The sequence below is a fragment of the Grus americana genome, chromosome 13 (genome assembly GCF_028858705.1).
Source record: "Grus americana isolate bGruAme1 chromosome 13, bGruAme1.mat, whole genome shotgun sequence".
Classification (NCBI taxonomy): domain Eukaryota; kingdom Metazoa; phylum Chordata; class Aves; order Gruiformes; family Gruidae; genus Grus; species Grus americana.
The window spans coordinates 20,827,503-20,847,970 of record NC_072864.1 but is presented as its reverse complement, the minus strand read 5'-3'; the positions used below and the strand labels follow the sequence as shown (position 1 = coordinate 20,847,970).

Genomic DNA, 20,468 nt, shown 5'->3' with positions numbered 1-20,468 from the left:
AGTATTTCATCTCAGAGAGAAAAAGTTACAGGCACTTAAGTGGCAATGAATGCAGAAGAGTTTGAGGAAGAAATCTTGCGAGACAAACAGAGCAAACCTATAACCAAGAGCAGATAGATCTACTGAGACAAACAACTAAATCCTGCCCTTTAAGACAGACTGCAGATTCAATCCCCTGACACTCATTTTACTACTGGAAGGAGATCTGTTCTGCTATTCTGCTGCAAGAGGACATTATTTCTCCACAAAGCTTAGCTTTGAGTATTTATTATAGGGATAACTTCTGACTGAAAAGAAAGACTTGCTTCTTTCTTCCTGGTGACACTTTGCAAAAGGCATGCCATTTCTGGCACTCCTGGGGATGGATGGACTCACACATAACGTTTCTTCCCCAAACTCAGAACCCCTAAACGTCAGTAAGAACCATTCAGCCTTCGAAACAAACCCCAGATTCTTTTCAGAGGACTGCCCCACTTACTACCTACCATAAACAGAGGGGCAGGAGAAGGGCTAGAGGTTTCTAGCTACATTCTGACAGCTTTCAAGTGACACAGCATAGCATGCCTTACATGCTGGAGATTCCTCTGAAAGAAAATGCAGAAGGCTCAGACCAAGTGAGGAAAAAGCAAGCAAGCACAGTAACCCAGAGGAAAGAAGGAAAGGAGTTAACAATTCTGCTACGGCGACTAACAGGAATATAACCAAGTGACAAGTTACAGATCAACTCTTAACCAAAGATTTCACACGAGTAGTTGATGTTAATCCCTTTCCAGCTCAGCTTCCCCTGTTCCAGCAACAAGCCAGAGGAGGTGTCCACCTTGAGTGCCTGTTTCCATAATTCACTAAATCATAAGCTTATTAAAAACACAAACCATTGAGAAGATGCAAAGTTTTTCCTCAGAAGAGGAAAAAAAATAAAGGGGACATTAGAAAAGGTAGAGAATAAGGCATCTAAGGGTACAAAGCCACAGACAAACAACAAAACATTTAGCATAGCACATCAACTAATTATGTACAGCACTATCATGCACTTCGTCCTACCAGCAAATATGAAGCCAAAACATTAACCTCAAGTCAAATAGCAAAACAAAAATATGAAAAGTGATATTGATTCACTGTATCTGTTGAGTAATCAAGCTTCTTACCATTAGAAATGAGCTGCAAATTTTCTGGATAAGCCATCTTTAACCTTGGAAAAATTAAATCATAGCTTGATTTGACAGGGACTAAGAAGAGAAATATAGCAGGGTTAGCTCTATGAAAAAAACCCCAACAAACAGTACAGTATCCAAATGCGTAATTCCACAGCATTTGCATCCAGCTTCCACCATTTAGCTTTCATTAAGACCTCACGGTAGGCATGGTCTCTTCTAGTCAAGACAATGGTGGGTCTTTTGACTACTGAATTAGTGCTTATTTCAGATTCATTACAGCCTTTTGGTTTTTGTATCTACTTAACAGAGAGAGTAAAAGGATTTAAACATGTCATTTTCTGTTACAAGCCTTGGGGCAGGAGAAGAAAGAAATAATGAATGCTTCAGAGTTACTATATGGTAACCATAGCAGGCAAAATCAATTACTGCTGAGGGGATCTGGAGATAACATGCAGGTTCCCACTCATCTATTTGAAATGTGGGGGCTTTTTTCTCCTCTCCATTTCCTCCCCCACTTCTCTTCAGAAATGCCTTTTCTCATACATTAGAATCCTACTGGCTTGCAAACACATTTAGAGAAAAGGATTTGTCATGATACTGTACGGTATCCCCACCTGTGCACTCCCACTTATCCGAGATTAAAATCAAATCCTTCACAGATTGCTACTTCTGCTTTTCACACCCAGTTTGGCTACACTGAATTTTATTATCAGAGAAACCAAACAATGATGGGGCTTTATCAAGAACACTGCATAAGCTGGACAGCCATCCTCAAAAGGCAAACTGCAGGACAGATTTGGGGAATTAGCAAAAGCATGCGACAGGAGATGGGAACACTTTTGGGATGGGTAACATTAAAAAAAACGAACCAAGTAAGAGCTGGTACTTTAAAAGTCTGAAATAAGTGATCTAGAAAGGGCAGATCCAGAAATCCAGTTCATAGAGGTCTGAACAACAAGGAAAGGATATCTGTGTAAATGATGCCAAGCTCAAAACCAATAAAAGGCAATAAATTTTAACACAATCTGTAATTGAATTGTGGAACTTACTACCACAGGAAGATGGTAAAGCCAAAAACATAATGGGATTAAAAACTGACTCAATATGTATATGGATATTGACAATATCTAGAGTTGTGTTTAAAATTGTGGAAAGACTTGTTATCCCTCGTGCTTCAGGATTTTAACCAATCTCTAACCACTAGAGAACACGGTGAAGCCTAATGAAGCAAGTAGATAACCCCATGAACATCTTTGTCAGTGTTTCTCCTCTGAATTATCCGGTGCCAGTCATAAGCACATAAAGGCAATTGAATAGATGTGTCCCAAATCCGATCTAATAAATCAACTTTGACAAATTTAGTTTCAGATAATCCCACATCTCTGACTCAAGTCTAGGATAGCCAACTGAACCATTCAAAAAGGTTTAATAAAGCTGCTGAAATTGAAATTAAGCACCGACGTGTTTACCGCAGTCTTTCCTCATTCACCAGCTTTTGAACAGCACTCACCTAACACTGGCGAGCCTTCCCTTTGCTCCCACAAAAATACTACGAGTTAGAAAACCTCTCTCCCCTTCCCCACCTCCACCCCACAATAAGCACTGAAGATACCACACAATCCAGAAATTGGTGCTTGAAAAGGACAGTCCACAGAGACTTGCACTGCAGTGACAAAAGCTGGCAACATGCTATTTTATTCTCTATAAAGTTATTTTAAAACTAAGCCTCTCCAACCTTCTCAAGCCATTTTTTCCAAGAAACAATTAAGCATGCTGTTCCAATTAAGTTAAAAAATAATCTGTTAGCTGTGGCTCAAAATGCTGCATAAGCAGATCCTTTCTGGTGGAAGCACCATGCATCTTGCATGCTTGCAGAGATACAAATAATGGAATGGTATAGAATATTTCCAGCTCATCTCCCTAAGCTTCTTCCAGTCGTTTCCACGTGCATGGAAAACTAACACGAGACATTTCACAATAACTGCTTTTTGTTTAAACAGGAGTTTAATGGTTGAGCTCAAATTAAGTAAATAACCCTCTTGCACCCAAAATACTGCAAAGTACAGACCTGAGTCAAGAGTGAGCAGGAGGTAATAAATGAATCCAAAGTAGGAAAACAAAGGGAATAAATACAACTGGAGTAAGGGGAAAAAAAGAGAGCAGAAGATGAGAAATAAAGGACAGGAAAGAAAACAGAAAGGAGGCAGCGAGAACAGAAGTTGTGCCAAAAATCTAAATGAGTGAAGCGAAAGCATGTGTCCTTAGTTCCACCTCAAAAGGCTGCAACTTTCTTTCAGGAGCATATCTTGGCAGGAATAAGAATTCATTTTGACTTCAAAAAGGAAAGTTAAAAAACATCCATACACACAACCCAAACATTTCTCCTGCAAGCTGCCAAATTTTCAGGCTGCCGTTTTGCATGGGCAAGCTTAAGTACATCCACAGTTTGATGCCCAGGCATTGATGAACAATTTACACACTTATTAGTTAGTGACTATTTTAAACCAAAGCTTGATAATGCCTAGAATTGAGATTTTGGATGTAGAGTCAAAGTGACTAATTACCTCAGCGAAGAGGAGGGCATGCACAACAATATACCTGTGGCCTTTCCCAGACTGCTAAATTATGCAAATGGCTTAGTAATAAACCCTGGTGGAATTCATCAGTGGAATAACACTTTCAAGAGGTCTGAGTAAATTAGGGGGGCTTGAAAGGAGGGGAGGGAGTCAAGAGCTGCAGCAGCCACTTGTTTTTCTAGTAGATTTGACAAACAGCCTCGCTGGAAAGAAAGCATCCAGAGTTTTATGCTGTTTGTGACCACAGGAGTTCAGAGACACACTCTGGCCTGCTCACGTTGTGAAAGAGCGATTCATTTGGTACAGCTCACAGCACCACAATGGATTAGTTTAGAAAGATGCTCAAAACAATGCTTAAGTAATAAAGACATTACCAATAAACCCTGTAAAAACAATAGTTCAGGAGAAAGGTAACGAACCCACCTCTCTCTACAGGTGAGCTCCAAGCCACTCTGTCCCATTTCAGGAAAGTTTGCTGAAGATCAGAATTCTTGTTTTTTTTCCTCCTATTGCAGTTGGGAAATCGTCTTTATTTCTCCTTTTCAGAAGAACTGAAAAGCCATACTGACTTAAAATATGTAAACGTTTAGTTTTCAGTCCCAAACCTATAGCTTAAATCCATTAACTCACCGGAACACTGGGACTGAAAGCTTCTGCCACCTGCAAAAAGTCCCTGCAACAAGACCTCTGTGTGTCTTCCCAAAGCCCAGCATCTCCATTTCCAATTTCCACAGAGGCACTAGAAGGACATACCATAGTCCACTCAGGAAATAACTGGATTACTTCAAAACTAAATACATTAAAATGAAAAGAAAACAACACTCCAAATTGTGGTCTTAAACTGTTACTATCCAAAATGCTGTTAATATTTTAGAAACCTAATTTACCTTCTTGTTAATTTTTCACATGTTTACCCCCTTTAATGCAAGAAAGATGAACTGGGTTCACTTCTGTATATAACCAGTTCCACTTAAATTCCAGCACAAGCCCTGCAGATCTTTTATTTCAGAGCTATAACCAAGGTACTGGAAATCTCCAAATTCTCTCCTGTAAAGTCTACACATTCTTTGTAATGGTTTCAAAATTGATGGAAACATCAATATTTTACAAAACAAAATGGAGTGGTGCTTTGCAAAAGCTACATTTAAGCCTCAAATAAATAAAACCATCTCCTTAGCTCAAGTAATTGCTCTATCACATCATACATGGAGGTGACAAATTGCCAGGTTGCAAGAATTTGCATCTCAGCGTTGTTTCTTCTCACCAATCTGTATAACCACAGAGATGAAACCGTTCTACTAAATTTTTCCAGCACCATGAAAACGCTAATTCCAATAGTTCATTTGCACATGCTGAGCACATACCATCTAGGTCAGTAGTCGATACAGGCACTAAATTAATGGGACGGCATGACATTAAGAGGTACTGTGTTGCCAGAAGTGCCGTCCTCCTGGTAAGATGCAACACTGATCCTGAAAGTCATTAACGATCCCACAGTAATTCTTGCAATAGTAACATTGCTCCAAGCAGGGTCTTGGTGAAATTCTGACTCAGATACTCACATCCCACCAGCCGAGGTTCGCTCTAGAGTTTCAGCTACACGTGGTGTTTTAAAGGGTCCTGCAATGCTACTGAGAGAAGCAGAGATGTCTGCACCTCAGCACAGGAGAGGCTGCATTTTGGATACGTGATCTCCAAACTGCCTTTTATAGCGTATTTGCCCCTTCACAGGGGTACGAGTTAACATTCAATTAGGAATTGGAATAATTTTCATCGAAGGGCAGAGCTACGCAGTATAAGGAGGAAAAAAGGGGAGGGGGGGAATGAAAGTCAAGTGTTACGACTCAAAAATCTGGTCTCTGTTTCAAGTTGTTTATGATAGATACTTCAAAGATGTTTATTAACAGTCTACAGCCGTACCTATTTGAGATGCAAAGAGCGTATCTGGATTAAGCAGACAGGAAATATAAAGTGTGCCAGGACGTAGCAGAATTTAAATAGATCAATAAACATAGCTACTAGAACAAGAGTTCTCAATTTTTCCATCTCATGACCTTGTATTAGCATAAAGTTTTGCAATGTTCCTTTCATACTCTCTCTTTACCCGTGATGAAAGATAAAGGCAGATCATGTCTCTCCTCTCCCTGTTCCTAGCCCTTTAGGGTTAGGGATCCACGATCAGAACCACGATGAACTGGAAGATCGCCACATAATTACTCCAGTTAGCATGCAACCAAGCAAACAAAAGAAATTTGAAATAATTTGGTATCACAGCATTTATTGAGTGACTGTAATCTGGCCAACTAACAAAACACCATAGAGTATTCTACGTTAAATGTGCCATGGTTTGGGTTTTTGGGGTGTGTGTTTTTAAGGTCAGTAAGGCCAAGGTAATTTAAAACTGCACTACTACATCATGTTATTACATCAGTAATGAAAACTAGAGAAAACTGCTGCTTAGGTGTAAAGTAAGCACGTGTGGGGGAAAAAGTGACAAGCAAAAAAATAACACCTAAGAACTCCAAATACATTCCCAATGTTTTGGGCTTCTCTTTTTTTTTTAACCTCCCGCTCTTTTTTTATGTAGTGTTACTCACTCACCTACCTAATGCCAAAAGGAGCTTTTTTTGGGTCAGCTTATTTTATTTTTTTTTTTTTTTTTTACTTAAAAACCCAACACACACCAAAAAGCCCACACTGGCTATAAAACAGGGAAGCCTGTACTCTGAAAGCCCTGTCACATCCCAGCCTATGCACACCTTGGCTTTTCCCAGGGCATTCGTTGATGGCTCAGGGCCAACGTGTTTGTTCAGAGGGGCCCTGGGAGACGGCTCAGCCTCAGGAAGGTGGCAGACAGGCCACCGAACCCCCGGCTGCATGCTGCGGAAGCCCTTGCAAGCCTCATCACTCGGCAGAGCACCACAGACAGGCTGCAGTTTTCCTTTAAAGGTTTACATAAAATTGTTACACGTTACCTAAAAGAAAGGAGACATGCAAACACAGCAGAGATGAGTAAGTTTCTGTAATTTATATTTCTAAGGTCCACATCCCTTAACTCCATTTGCTGCATGTCAAAACACTCGTTCATTCCACATCACCGCTTTTTCAATTGTGTTGAAACTGCCTCTGGCCACATTTAATTACCAGTATATTTATATTCTTGATTTACATGCCTAAATGTATACATTAAGGGTCAAATCCTGAATGAAATCAATGAGACAACCTAGGCAAAGAAGATAGAAGGATTTGATACTAGCACGCACTAGTAATGGGAGGGGAAAAATGACTTCTGAGAACCTTTGTAGAGATATTTTGAGAATAAGATTCTACAGCTTTTAAAGAATCTACAACTATGACTGCAAATAATATTTTTCATTCAGACTACAGCAAAGCAAAGAAACCAACGGGTAACAACTGCCGCCCTAAAAAAAAAACAAACCCCAACCAAACAAGGTAGAAGGTTGTCCTCTTGCATTCTCTGTCCTGGCTCTGCAATGGTTAAAAGGTCCCCACAGCTGTGCTGGCATCATCGATTAGGGTGAACAAGGAAGCGACAGAAAAATAAAGCCACCTTAATTTCAAGCTCCATTAGAACTGAAGGACTTGGGGGGGGGGTGTAGAAATCAATGTTTGGCAAATGGGAAAGGACAAAATCTGCAAAAGGAAAAATGCATTTTCAGGCTAAGCTAATGCAAACAATGGATGGTGAACAGCACTTGAGGTTGCCCCTTTAAGGTTGTGTCAGCATTTCCATTTATAAACTCTGATTTTAGTTACACTCTAGTAGATTGCCACAAGCTTTGGTATTATTCTACCAGATAGCACAAAGTGTATCACAAATGGTAATATAAAATATCAGTAAGGGCTCACTGGCTGAATAATGCACCCTTTCGGTACCTGATGTCAGAGTTTTTAAATTACGAATCATACACATACGTACAAACAGAACATACAGTGCTAGGGCGAGCATCCTGGGACCCAGGTTCTACCAACACTAAAACATAAGTCAAAGCTGCCTTTGATACAAAGGCTGTTTACGGTACTTTGAAAAACTTGAAAATATCCCAGATACTTAATTTCAGTCTGCCTCAGTAGCCACTTGGACAGATTTCAGTCTAACCTTCTGCCCTCATTTAGATAAAAGCTCTTATTTCTGTGTCTGGACCTCCAGAGAGCTACTCAGTCAATACTCTGAACATCCACACCCAGAAATCAAAACCAAGCCCTGGTATGCAACCTTTAATTTCAGTTCTGCCTAGATCAGAAGACCAAGGTGAAACTGTTGTACAAATGAGACAATTCAACAAAATTTTCCTTCAGTGTAATGGAGCCAGGACTTCACCTCAAACTTTCCAAGCAGATAAGCAATGTTTGCAAGGAGAGCTCGTGTCCGTTTCTAGCATTCATTTCACAGATCTGCACCAAGCCTTAAAAGTGAGAGCAACATCATTTCTTAAAGTTACCACCATGACTTTAGGCTTAGACATTGCAAAACAAGCATACAGAGGGGCTAAATCTAGTATCGAGCCATCATGATGTGTTCAAAGCACACAGAAAAGCATAGCGTATACTGTAATCAGTCAGGCTATCTTAGTAGGTATAAATCAGGCCTTGATCCTGCAACTAACCCCTACTAGGTACCCCAAAGAAGTTTACTAGAGCATCACCGAACCTCTCTGACATCTACACATAAACCAAACAGCACACGTGCAAGAGCCAGGTCCTAGCTTCAGTGTTACAATAGCGCAGCCTTCCCATAATAAAACTTGTAATAATTTGTCCTCTGGCTGCCATTACTGTGACCCGAGAGAGGGCTGCTACAACAGTGCTTACTAGAAGATGACATCACAGTTTGAATCTTTGGAAGAGTCAAGAAATACCTTTTCTGAACAGAATGTCAATATTATGTTTATACACATATACCCCATCTTTGACATCAATCCTTACCTGGCATTTTCAAAAGCCAGAAAGAACAAACAAAAACCCCAACATGCATTTATGTGCTCAATATGGCATTAAGAACATCAAGAATCACTCGACTACCGCATTCAATTTTAGAAACATTTTGCCAAAATAAGGCTTTTTGACAATAGAGAAAATCTTGATCTTTGTAAACTCTTGACATAGGAATTGTTATGAACTGGATTTGCTGTGAGACGTGTTTGTTGTGTTGCATGCAATTTAAGAACACAATCTTTGAAATGAGAGAGGGAAAAAAATACAAATTCATATAATTTAACGGCAAGCCTAGAATATTTTTCATAATCTTCCCGGCCTACTGCTCTAGTGGGAGACATTTCCTGGACTTGCAACCCTTTTACGTGCAAGCAATCTACATTTTACAACTGATAAATAATTCAGATAATTAATTGAGCTGCAATTTGGTGCACTTCGTTTTAGTCAGCACTATGGAGTACCATTTAAAAGAGGCTCTGTACAGAAAGACCCTCTTGCTTGTTAACCCAAGCTAAGGCTTCTATTAAGGTGAATTCCTAGATTCTCTTGACACTCTGAACATCTCACATCAGCGTCCTGGGACTTCATGCTCCCCTGGTTTTTCTTGCTGCGTTTTACTCTCTATATAAGAAACAGGGTATTTCCTGGAATTCGCCTTCTGCAGTGCTGACTGCCATGATTTGAGAGATTAGATTCTAGCATATTTCTCTATGCTGCCCACATACAGCCTGCTAGAATAGACCACAACGTAAGAAGGAACAGAGACAGTAAGTAAATACTTTAGTTAAGAAAGCTGAAGAAGCTCAAGCAAACTGTCAGAGAAATCACTGGATGCAAAGGAGCATCTACCTGCTCAAACTCAAACCTGAGGAACACCGCACATAAAAGAATAATTAAAGCATTAAAGAATCTACAAACTACAAGTAAGTTTCAAACAGGATTTAAGGCTGAATAAATTTGCTGCAAACTACACAGGCTTGTGAGTATGCATGTTGAGCATCAGGAAAAGACGGAACTGAGAAAGGACAGCTGAGCCTACAATACTGACGATAAACTATGAACCAAGTTCATTACATATTTGGGAAGGAGTTTTTGCTGGTAAAAAACAGAGTAATGGTAATGCTAGAAAAGTGCAGGCTGCAGGGTTGATGCAGAACAGCCCTTCCCCATCCACAGAATTAAAGCCTACCAGTATGTCTGTGTAAGTACTGAGTAACAGCAGAGGAATAGTAAAGTCTTGTAAAACAATAAACCAGATCCCTTCCTTACATCACTCTGCACACTGCCCTCCAGGATACGGTGGGAGCAACTTAGAGAGGGAGAATTCTACACAGGGTAAAGGGATGGCTCCATCTGGCCCAAAATAAACACAACAAGCCTGAAGAAGCCTTAGGAAACTAATTAGCTAGGAAGAACAAAAACAAATCCCAATTATCAGAAGATATAAGAAAAAGTAACATACAAAGAAGCTTTTGTAGCACATCTTTATCTAAAGCTTCCAATAATTTTAAGACCTACTTGGTTAACAGAGTTAATTAGAGGACAGTGTATAACACGAAGGTCCTCTTACATAACTAAGAACAAAAACATAATAAAAACTACTCTGAAAGGACAAGATTTGGTTGTTGACTGCATACCAGAGCCTACAGCAGAGTGCAGACTTGTCCATATTCTAAGCAAGCTACTTTCAGGTAACAGACCACTGTTGACATTGGCCAGACAGCTTGAGATTTGACTGCAAATATCCTCAGATGAGAGCAGAGGATGATATTCTGCAAAACAACATAAAAACCCTTGCACCTGTTAAATGTTTGGTCCCTGTTTGTTTTGCAGTTAAAACTGACACTTTACTCATGTGCCTGCAAGATGATCTAAAATGGAGCACCTTGCCATGCTTCCCACTGTAAATTGGGTTTAGCTAATTTACTATGAATGTTTTCTGCACATGGCCTGCAAAAAAAAAATTTAAGATTCAAAGCACACGTGTATTAGGCCTCAGACATGAGTAGTTAGATTTAAATTAAAGTGATCACTGATTAAATCACCAGTGTTAATCACGACTCAAAACAGCAAACAGGGAACTTTGATTTAAATGATTGATTTTAATCCTGTTTTTCATTTGCACTTTTTAGCTGTTTTCCTAAAGGAAGGTCTGAATCTCATTGGCTGATCTGGCCATTTAAACACATTGATTTGCAATTAACCACTGTTCTTATGCTGAATTTGAAGCTTTTCCTTAACAGGAGGATACAATTGTATCTATATTCACAATATACATTTATTTAAAAAGCACAGTATTTATTCAGAATCTTAAACATTTTTATTAAGCTTGACAACAATGAATGAGAAATTTCTTATTTACTAGATGACACACTCTTACACATGTGCTTTGTGTCAAGCTCCACTACAATGGACTAGGATCCTATAAGAAACAGACCATATAAAATATGTTCAGTCAATTAAAATGCCTTATATAAAGAAAAAAGTATCCAGCTTGTATTTCAGAATGTTTGCATTTCAAATTGTCTCTATGAGACCAAAGAAATCATTAACTTTAGTAGCAAAGAGACAGACTGAAAATGATGGCTAGATCCAGAGGCATTTCAGCACCCGAACACGCAAACAGACCAATATTTAGAAAACTGTTGAGAATGCCTACACAAGGTTAGTAACTAGTTCCCACAGAAATCACCTGGAGTTAAAATCAATGGGTCTCAGACACCAAATCTGTTTAAGCACACCTGAAAATCTCTTGATTTCAGATGGTAAGATACTAAACAAAATCTCCTCCCACATCCTTCAAGCTTTTCCAATTAAGAAATCTCATATATCACTTATTTTTTAAAAAAAAATGCTTATTTAAATAATTTTAATAGTTTATAGCTAGCTTAGTCCATAATGTCAACTACCATGAATTCAAACTTAAACATTTCCTTTTTTAAAGAAATAAATGCATTCTAATGAAAAACATTAAAATACTGACATGGATCAAAAAAAAATATATTGGCAATAAGAAAATATACTGAGAAGATCACCAGAATATACCAGAATCACCATATCACGTAAGGCCTTGAGATCTGGTATAATTAAGAAAGAAGAAAGCCTTCACGTTTTGCTTATGTAACCAGTAAAATAAACTAAAATGCAAGTATTATCTGTTTTTTCATATGCCACAAATCTCAGATCCAAAGAGTTGAGAGCTCCACTGCTTCTGGGCTTGAGAATTGACATTAAGATTGCTCTTAAGGAAAACCACCAGAAATTAAAGAAGAATTAATAGCAGTAGTAAACCTAAAAAAAAGGGAAAGAAAAAAAAAAAAGGAAGAGTTCCTGAAAAAAAATCTAGACAGAATGGGGTCAAGGAAGACACGTACCAAGTTTAACATCACCAATACAACATCAGAAATTGGAACAAAGGAATAAAATGAGAAAAGACAGAAAGCGCACAGTGCCAGTGGTTTAGAGCTCTCACTCTATGATCACGCAATAGGTAAAGTCTCCAGAGTGCACTAATTTTTAGTGAAAAAGAGAGGAAGATCATCTGGGGAGGGTGAGAGAAGATAGCCAGATATGCTAGGAATTGCCAGAAGGTGAAGAGGTGCAGAGGCACAAGAAGAAATCCCATCTTTGAGAAACACATTAGATGCTCTGAGTAGTCAGTTCTCACACACTAAGTACTACTCCAAGAGGGCTGAAGGCAGCCCCAACACAGAGAGGTACTGCTCACACTGTGAGGAAACTCCACCTTATCACAGGCCCCAGGGCACACACATGGCCTACTGGAAAGCCTACGGGCCTTAGAGAAGTAAATTAAGTAAATCAGATTAAGTAAATCCGCTTGAAGACAGGAGACCACAGGGCTCCTAAGACTGGAATGAGACTAGACTAAGGGCCTGTCCACCCAGAACGGAAAGCACCAAATGCTTAAATAGAACATACCGTTAGATAAAGTAGGGTATCTTCACACACCTTCCTTCCTTCCCTTTCTCTTCCAAAGTAAAGTAGTTTAGGGCAAAAAAGAGCTTACAACTCTTTTGACCCTTTTAACTTAGTCATCTGCCAGTACGGAAAGAGAATATAAGCTTCAAAATGATTAACCAGTAATTCAGACTTATCTTCAATGCAACCCACAACATCAATTCGATAATGAGCTCTAACTGAATAATGAATACCGCAGATTTCTTCATCATGAAGATATTCTACAAGGGCAGACAACTATCATAAAGCAAAAATAAATAGATGGGTCACATTCATTTCTAAAACACCTGGGGAATTACCTACAGGAAAATTTACAGATTAAGTCACACTGATAAAGTATATGAAACATTGCAAAGTCAGTCTACCACCAAGACAAGGTTATGACATCTGAGATACAGCAAGAGAAAAAGCTATACTCGCCTCTTTTGCATGTTGCCAGCACCTCAAAATTGCCAAGTGGTTCCATACACGTTCTTCCAATTGGACATAAAAAAGGTCTCAAAACTACGAGGGAGATGTATCCCTGTGCAATTTAGGTGTGCAGAGCCAACAAAGGCAGGTCCACAAAGGCACTAAGTATGTACCTAGTTCCTCTTGACTTCAGCAAGAGTTTGGAACTTAAGTAGTTCTGCAGAGCTGGTACTTAATGCTGCTTCTGATGGCTAACTCAAACATCTTTCATCATTGAAAGCAGCATCTCTCCTCTGTACTTCCTCTAGGCAGTGAATTAAACACAGAGCAAGACTATTTCCACAATGGGCTCAGAAGAGCTTTGAGCCATAACACAGGAATGGCAGTTACAAGGGCAGCGTAATTCACGTGTCAGAAATGCCCCTACCTGGATGTCAGTGTCCTTCACAGGTTCGAGAGGCTCAAATGTAGTGGCTGCACTTAAACTCTCTAGTCGCTGAGAAATGTGAGATATATCAAGCCCCCTAGACCCGAGAAGAACAGACCTATAAGGAAGAAATTGTACAGGTATGAAATTAGTACTGAACAGACAGAACTCTAAACCCGAATTCATTGCCAATATTTAGGTCAGCAGCTAGCCACAAACAGACAGTGCTCCCAGCTCTGTTATGAAAACCGCACAAAACCCCAAACTTTGAACAGCCCTGCTTGTGTATCTAACCACCTCAGCCCTGCTGAACTCTTTCTGCTGTTCCACTGCAGTACTGCACAGCTGCCAACTCCTTCCAGATAGAAAAATTCTATAGCATGTTGCTAAATGTCTTCGGCAGCAGCCAGAATAAGGTACTGCACTTTTTGGCTGTAGTGCCTGAAAGCAGGAACAGTAGCTCCTGAGATAAATCCTTCAATTACTTTATTTTTTTGTAATTAGGAGAAAAGTGGGGGGGGGAAAACCAGCTTGGCAGTCATTCTGTTTCTCCCAGGCACATCCTCCCAGCAAGACTCCCCACACGTTAGAAACCAAACCTGTAAACAGCTTCTACCCTCTGCGTAGAGCTTCCAATGCCGGTGCTCCATACTTACGCCTTAACATCTGCAGTCTCCTGGGAAGTACGGGTCAGTGTGCGGGAACGCAGGCGCTCTCCAGCCTGCTGGATCTCCTGCAGGTTCCGTTCTACGTGAGGGAGCTCAGAGATACCTTCTGTCTCAGCTGCAAGCTGCTCTGCCTGCTGGAGAAGCTCTCCAAAGCCTTCAGTATCCATCTCTGTTACAGGTTTCACTCAAGATGCACAGACACCTTTGGACAAAGGGAGAAAATTCTTGCTCAGCTACAGTTTCTATACCTACAGGGGCACAGACAGACCAGCAAGAGTGGGTCTTCTAGAACAGGATACATTTCTGCCCATCCTCCCCAAGCACTAAACACCAAGCAAGTATTTAAGTGGTTGGAGAGCTTTGTCTTGCAGGACTACGTTCTTAAGGCAGATCTATGGACCTGTCAGAAGTGGGATGCAGATGCCATATGACAGTTCATATATTGCCTTGACACAAAGGAGAGTGAGAGCAGAGAAGTCTCTGTGAAGAATACGGTGTTAATTTAGTTATAAACTACTTGTATACGCAGACATGTAAGTAGTTTGGAGAGTGGGACTCAATCCTTATGGGTCCCTTCCAACTCAAGACATTCTATGATTCTATATTTTTATATGTTATAAATGGAGACACATATATATGCATGCATAGGTATATATGTATATGAGGGCTGAAAATACACATAATTTATAAACATGAGGTTAAATTAACAGCAGACAAGTGTATACATGTACATAGACAGCCACGACTCGCCATCTATTAAAATGTGTTAATGCATACATCATTAACCCCCAAAGTCAAAAGAAATAAGTACATGTTGTTTCGATGTAGAAAACGTGTGTCTAACTTCGATGCATGCAGAATGTTTTACCAGTGTTTGTGAGAATTGCTTGCTAATGAGACCAAATGAGAGACTAAGTAAAGAAACTACACAGCAACAGGCAAGGGCTGTAACAGATGAGGTCATTAGTGCATCATGCAGTTCCAAATTCAGAACATAGCCTGTTATCTTTACAGAAAGGACAAAATCATACGTGCTTGGGATCAATGTGGAAAAAACCATGTAGCTGCAATGGTGTCCACATTGGTGAAATACAAAACCCAAACCCTCAACTTCATGCACCAAATCCATGATTTGCAGCTAAATCAGCTACATCATATAAGCACGTGGCACCTCTGCAAAGTCACAGGAGAATATCATAGAAATCTGGTCTTGCTGAATGGTGCTACAGACGTAGGAATCTCCGGTACAATCTCTCTTGCGCCGCACTTATGCCCTAACCCAAAGTGCCTGGGATCAAATAAGACAATCCAGGTCTCAAGCATAAACCAAAAATAGCCTGCAATTCAAGTATTTCTTCATACCCCTCAACCATACCAAAGCAATTTAATAGTACAAGTTTCATATTCCTCATGTTCTCAGTCTCACCACCATTCCCAAGTACAACTACCAGTGGCAATAGCACTGCTTTTGTCTGTCTGGGCGAGTGATTTAAAAGCACTGCATGATGATTCATTCAGACATGTGTAATTAGAAGGAGAAACTGATCCCTACTGCCTGGGTGCCAGGACAAACCCTAAGAGCCAGCATTGGAGAATTTCACAAGCACTCCCCAACCACTTCTAGAAAGCTGGGAGCTACTGGGGGAGGCAGTGATCATATTCGCACTGACTTGTTAATCAGGTGAGATAGCAGAGACTGGATTTGTTTGAACAGATTAGCATGTCACTGAGACAGAGGCGAAGAGAGGGGTGGTGGTGGAAATAAGCAGTTTCATGCCCTGCAATGCAGTACAGAACGCCTTTCTAGCATTTACTTGTGATAACTCAGGTGCACCCCTGCCAGAAGCAGCCTCCGACCAGAACAGCCACACTCCCGTACAGTTAAGAATGCAGCGATCAGATCCTCCAGGAACAGCAACTGCAAGAACAGCACAGACTTCAGCTTGATTTGATCTGATCCAGTCCACTTCCTCTGTTCATTACCAATGAGGTAAAAAGCTGAGAGCATAAGAAGGCACTAACTTGTCAGAGAGCACTGAAACCAAAAGCATGCAGAATCAGTGCACTGTAAAACTGCTCCCAAACCTGCGCTTTTTAGCCGTAGACTCCACATCAATACCACATAAGGTCTGTCCTAGAAATCTGTTGATGTAGGATAACTGCAACAACTCTGTAAGGCTGAATCGAATTCCACAAATCTAGAATAAACTAGTTATTTTGGAGCAAGTTAAGCTACCTGTGATTATAACCAAGCACTAGAAATGACAGTTCAAAACTTATCTAGAAAGCCAACACTAAACAGCTCTTTCTAAGCGACAGAATTCAAATATTTAGACTGAGTAACAGCACGAACAACTTTGTCTCCACCCTGACAGAATTTACTGCATTCAGGAGACTGCAGTCTGACTCTTAATGCTGCTGTGCAAGATGGAAACTGCTACCACAGTAACGAGCACAGCAAAGGCAGATTTTCATGTCTGGCTGGGGAAGGAGCAACAACTGACACCTAAAGGAAAGAAAATACATCAGAAATTAAACTAACTTCTGAGAAACCAGATCGACCTTGGGCTAAAAGCCAGGACTGAAAAGGCTCTTCTGTAAAACAACTTTGATGACTTATCAATAGAAGCTGCTGCATTAGGCTACCATTCCATTAAACCCCAGTTTAATGTTTCCCCAACATTTAAAACCACAAATAAATGCTATATATTGTACAAGTTGCCTGGATTTAAGCCAAAAAGAAACTAGAAGAGATGATGACAGGTTTCTTAAGTCTATTCAGACTGATTATAAACGATAATTTATTACCTAAAAACCCCTAAAAACTCCTCAAGAGCACTACAATGCTATCTAACGAAGAACGCTGTAGCTATTATACTCCAAATATGGCCACAATGAACATTTAACTGTACCAGCTTCAGAAAGACACAAAGCTGAAATACTCCAATGCGCGCGCAAGTGTCTGTTGTACTGCACGTACTGACAGGCTCTAGAAGTCTCTTCCTGCCTTATCGTCCGTGTTCTACAAGTGGAAGTACAATCCACATATCTGCTGCCCATTTTCAACAGATCACCCGTTAGTATGTAAAGCACAATAATAATCACTTAGTCAAACCTAGCAAAGGGATAACTTCCATATCCTAGATACACTAAAAACATATGAAATCAGGATAGGCCAGTTTAAAAAACCAAATACCTAAAAGCTCTGAGCTATATTTCTTCATACTCTATCTGGTACAACAGCCCATTCCCCCAGCAACAAAAGGCTGATGCAGGAAAATCCTGAACGGGCCACACAACAATCTTCCAAACTTATTGTTTCTTCTATCACCCAACAGTTACTCCTCCTCTGCCTCCCATAAGGTTTCCAGTCCTGTATGTTTTGTTCTTAATCTCATCTGTAGTCAGACATGCAAATGTCCAATCTTTTTATGGCTGCTATTAAGCACTTGGTCTCAAAGAGCTCTTACAGTGCATATGTTGAATAAAAATGGGTTGTTGTTTTTTTTTTTTTAACGTTTTAAAGGCAGTAACATTCAGTTACTGGCTCTCGCACTCTGAGAAAGGACAAACAAGGCCACACGACTCTTCTCTGAACTGTTCATTATTTAACCTGGAACGGAAGAGTAGGCATTTTGAATGATTTCTTCCAGTATATACTATCATGCATTTGTCAACACTGCCTCTTATCTGCCATCTGACTTTGAAGCAGCCTCATAGAGGTCTCAGGTCCCCACTGTCCTGAATAACTGACTCAGCTGGCAGTTTTGCCATCTCATCACTCTCCCTCTTTCCCAAACACTTAGTACTTATTTTAAGCACCTGACTCTCATTCGACTCAGCAGGGCACTAACTTCCACAGGGTGGCAAACTGACCCTCATTAAATAGAGTATTTAGTTTGGTATTTGAAATTCCTTATGTGAAAACCCTGATCCTCCCACCACGCTGAGCTTCCTGTGATATTATCACCGCAGAAACAGTATGGATTTAGATCACAGAATCACATACATTGTCCAAGCAATTTTTAAGCTTTTCCTATTTGTATGCACCTAGAAGTTTTCCCAAGGAGCAGGAAACCCCTTTAGAGACACAACACAAGCAAACAGCAGTAAAGTGCACAGGAACAGGCTTTTCTTCATCACGCTCGCCTCAGTTCTCCATGACCCCTAAGACAACATGACCAAATTGAAGGAAGAAGTAGCCCCTGTTTAATTCAACCTCTTCTACCTGCTGTTAACATGACCTGTTTTGGATAACATTGGGACACAAACAGCACCCAGCACTCCACAGTAGTTGCTAATTAAATACCAATACCCAGTGCATCCACGGCTCAAGTTTTAACACAAAGGCAGTTCAACACCATGCCACAGAAGTTTGGCTGTTGCCTGCAGCTGGGACCAAACAGCGAGAGTAAGTTACTCTGTACACTTTGTATACTTTATGATGACTCTGGGAAAATCAAAACTGTAACACAGGGTGAGTCTTGCCTAGAAGGGACTAACAAATAGCATTATTTCAGTTCAGAAATGCAGTTCTGCATCTGAGATGCTCTGTAAGAAATCCTTAGTGTCAGTTTCCCCCACTCTGCACAAGAAGTCAGCATCTGTTGGCAGGGAGGACTTGCAAACTGGGGTAGGGGGAAAGGGCTAGTCACCATTCTCATTCAAGTATAGCCTGAAGGGTCCATGTTCAGTATTTAAAAATAGCTATTGTCCTGCATCAAACTTACTGACCTGAAAAACACGAGTCCTGAGTATCATATAGGGTTTACCTTCTCCATTCAAAAGTGTCCTATATCCTGCCATGCCTATATGAAAGCAATGCTTGGCAACTACAAAGTCACATGAGCTTACCAAAACCTGCTGTGAAACAGAAGTTGAGCCAGGGACAGTGCAGAGAACACTGTGACTTCCATGAGCTCCCACCACCAGACGCCGGGCAGCAAGTGCTCTTCCCCCGGCCAGAATCAACCAGTAACCCCACCATGGCAAGGAATGCACCCCACGCACAGAACCTGAAACCCGAGAGGCCAAATCACACGCAAACACAGACCCTCTCCTGACACCTCCCCATTCAAACAAGGAGCTTCTGCTTCCTGAAGCACCAACACAGCACCTTGGCTAAACGCTAAGCTCTCCTTCTACAGCTGGGCTTTGCACTACCGACCAGCACAAACCACCTCGGATGAAGAGGATGCTCCTCACACACACGAGGCCGGCCCCGCTGCTTTGAAGCAAACTATTTTTCGGGCAGAGACATACAGAAACCCCCGAGGAGCCCCAGAAAAGGCCCACGGGGAGGCCTGCGAGTGCTCCCCACCAGCCTCCCGCCGCAGCAGCCTGCAGTGCGGCTGAGGCGCTCGTCAGGAAGCCCCAGGAGCCGTGCCGCGGCCCCGGGGCTGGTCACGCCCTGCCTCAGGCAGCCGCTTCTCTGAGGGGGTTCTCCTCAGGGGAGGCCTCGCCGGAGCCCCCCACCGCAGGGCCCGTCCGGCCGCCGAGGAGAGGGAGCCCGGGGCGGGGGGAAGCAGCTGCCGAGGGCTCAGGACGCGGCGGGGGGCGACGTTAGAAACCGCCACCGCCCACCGGAGGAAGGAGCGGAGGGAGGGGAAGCCATGACACGCCCGCGAGGCGCCCTCACCTGCCCGCCGCTCCAGCCGCGCGCCTGCCGTCCCCGCGCCTCGCGCCCTTCCCCGCGCTCCCATTGGCCGAGCCGCCGCGCTTCCCCGCGCCGCGCGCTCCCATTGGCCCATCCGACGCACGTCCCCGTGCGCCGGCTCCCGCCTTCTCGCGACAACAACTTTATTGAAGCGCTCGAAGGCGAACACGGACAAAGTGCGGGGGGGGGGGGGGGGGGGGCGCGGCTGCCTCCGGAGTCTGCGGGTTCGAGGCTGCTCCCCGCCGCTCCGCCCGTGTGCTCGGCGCTGTACGTTCTCCGTCTCAGTGACACGGTGTCCTGAAGGGCTACAGCGGTACGCTGCGTTTGGTCCCCTCGTGGGCATAATGGCAGGGGAGCAAGGCACTGGCACAAACCTTACAGCAGATATTGCCGATGACCCAGAATTTGGAGGGCAAGATCTGGGAACTGGGAATTTTGTGGACCCCGATAGGGCACATGCAATAGTCTGCTTGTGGAAGAGCTGATGGATGGACCTCATTACTACTCTGAAACGTCACCGATCAAACCCTCAGTAGTCCATCCCTCATAACTGCAATCCTGTCCTTTGTCTTCCTGAAGGCTTATTTCAACGGGGTTCCCGCTTGCCCAGCTCTCTCCGTATCCCACGCCCTTCCTCCCCAC

General features: G+C 41.9%; 1 protein-coding gene across 4 annotated transcripts in view; it reads right to left on the bottom strand.

Annotated features, from left to right (window-relative positions):
* NUP93 (nucleoporin 93) overlaps positions 1-19,885 on the bottom strand; it is an 80,717-nt gene extending 60,832 nt beyond the window's left edge. The window contains exons 1-3 of one of the 4 annotated variants that reach the window (XM_054840641.1): positions 19,809-19,885; positions 14,159-14,372; positions 13,503-13,620 (exon numbers count right to left, since the gene is read on the bottom strand). In XM_054840641.1, coding sequence (XP_054696616.1) covers positions 13,503-13,620; positions 14,159-14,337 — 297 coding nt within the window. In that variant the 5' untranslated portion in view covers positions 14,338-14,372; positions 19,809-19,885. Of the gene's footprint in view, positions 1-13,502; positions 13,621-14,158; positions 14,373-15,984; positions 16,319-19,808 lie in introns of those variants that run through there. The other 3 variants (XM_054840642.1, XM_054840648.1, XM_054840644.1) reach the window with 3 other exon arrangements.
* Positions 19,886-20,468: the final 583 nt, after the last annotated feature.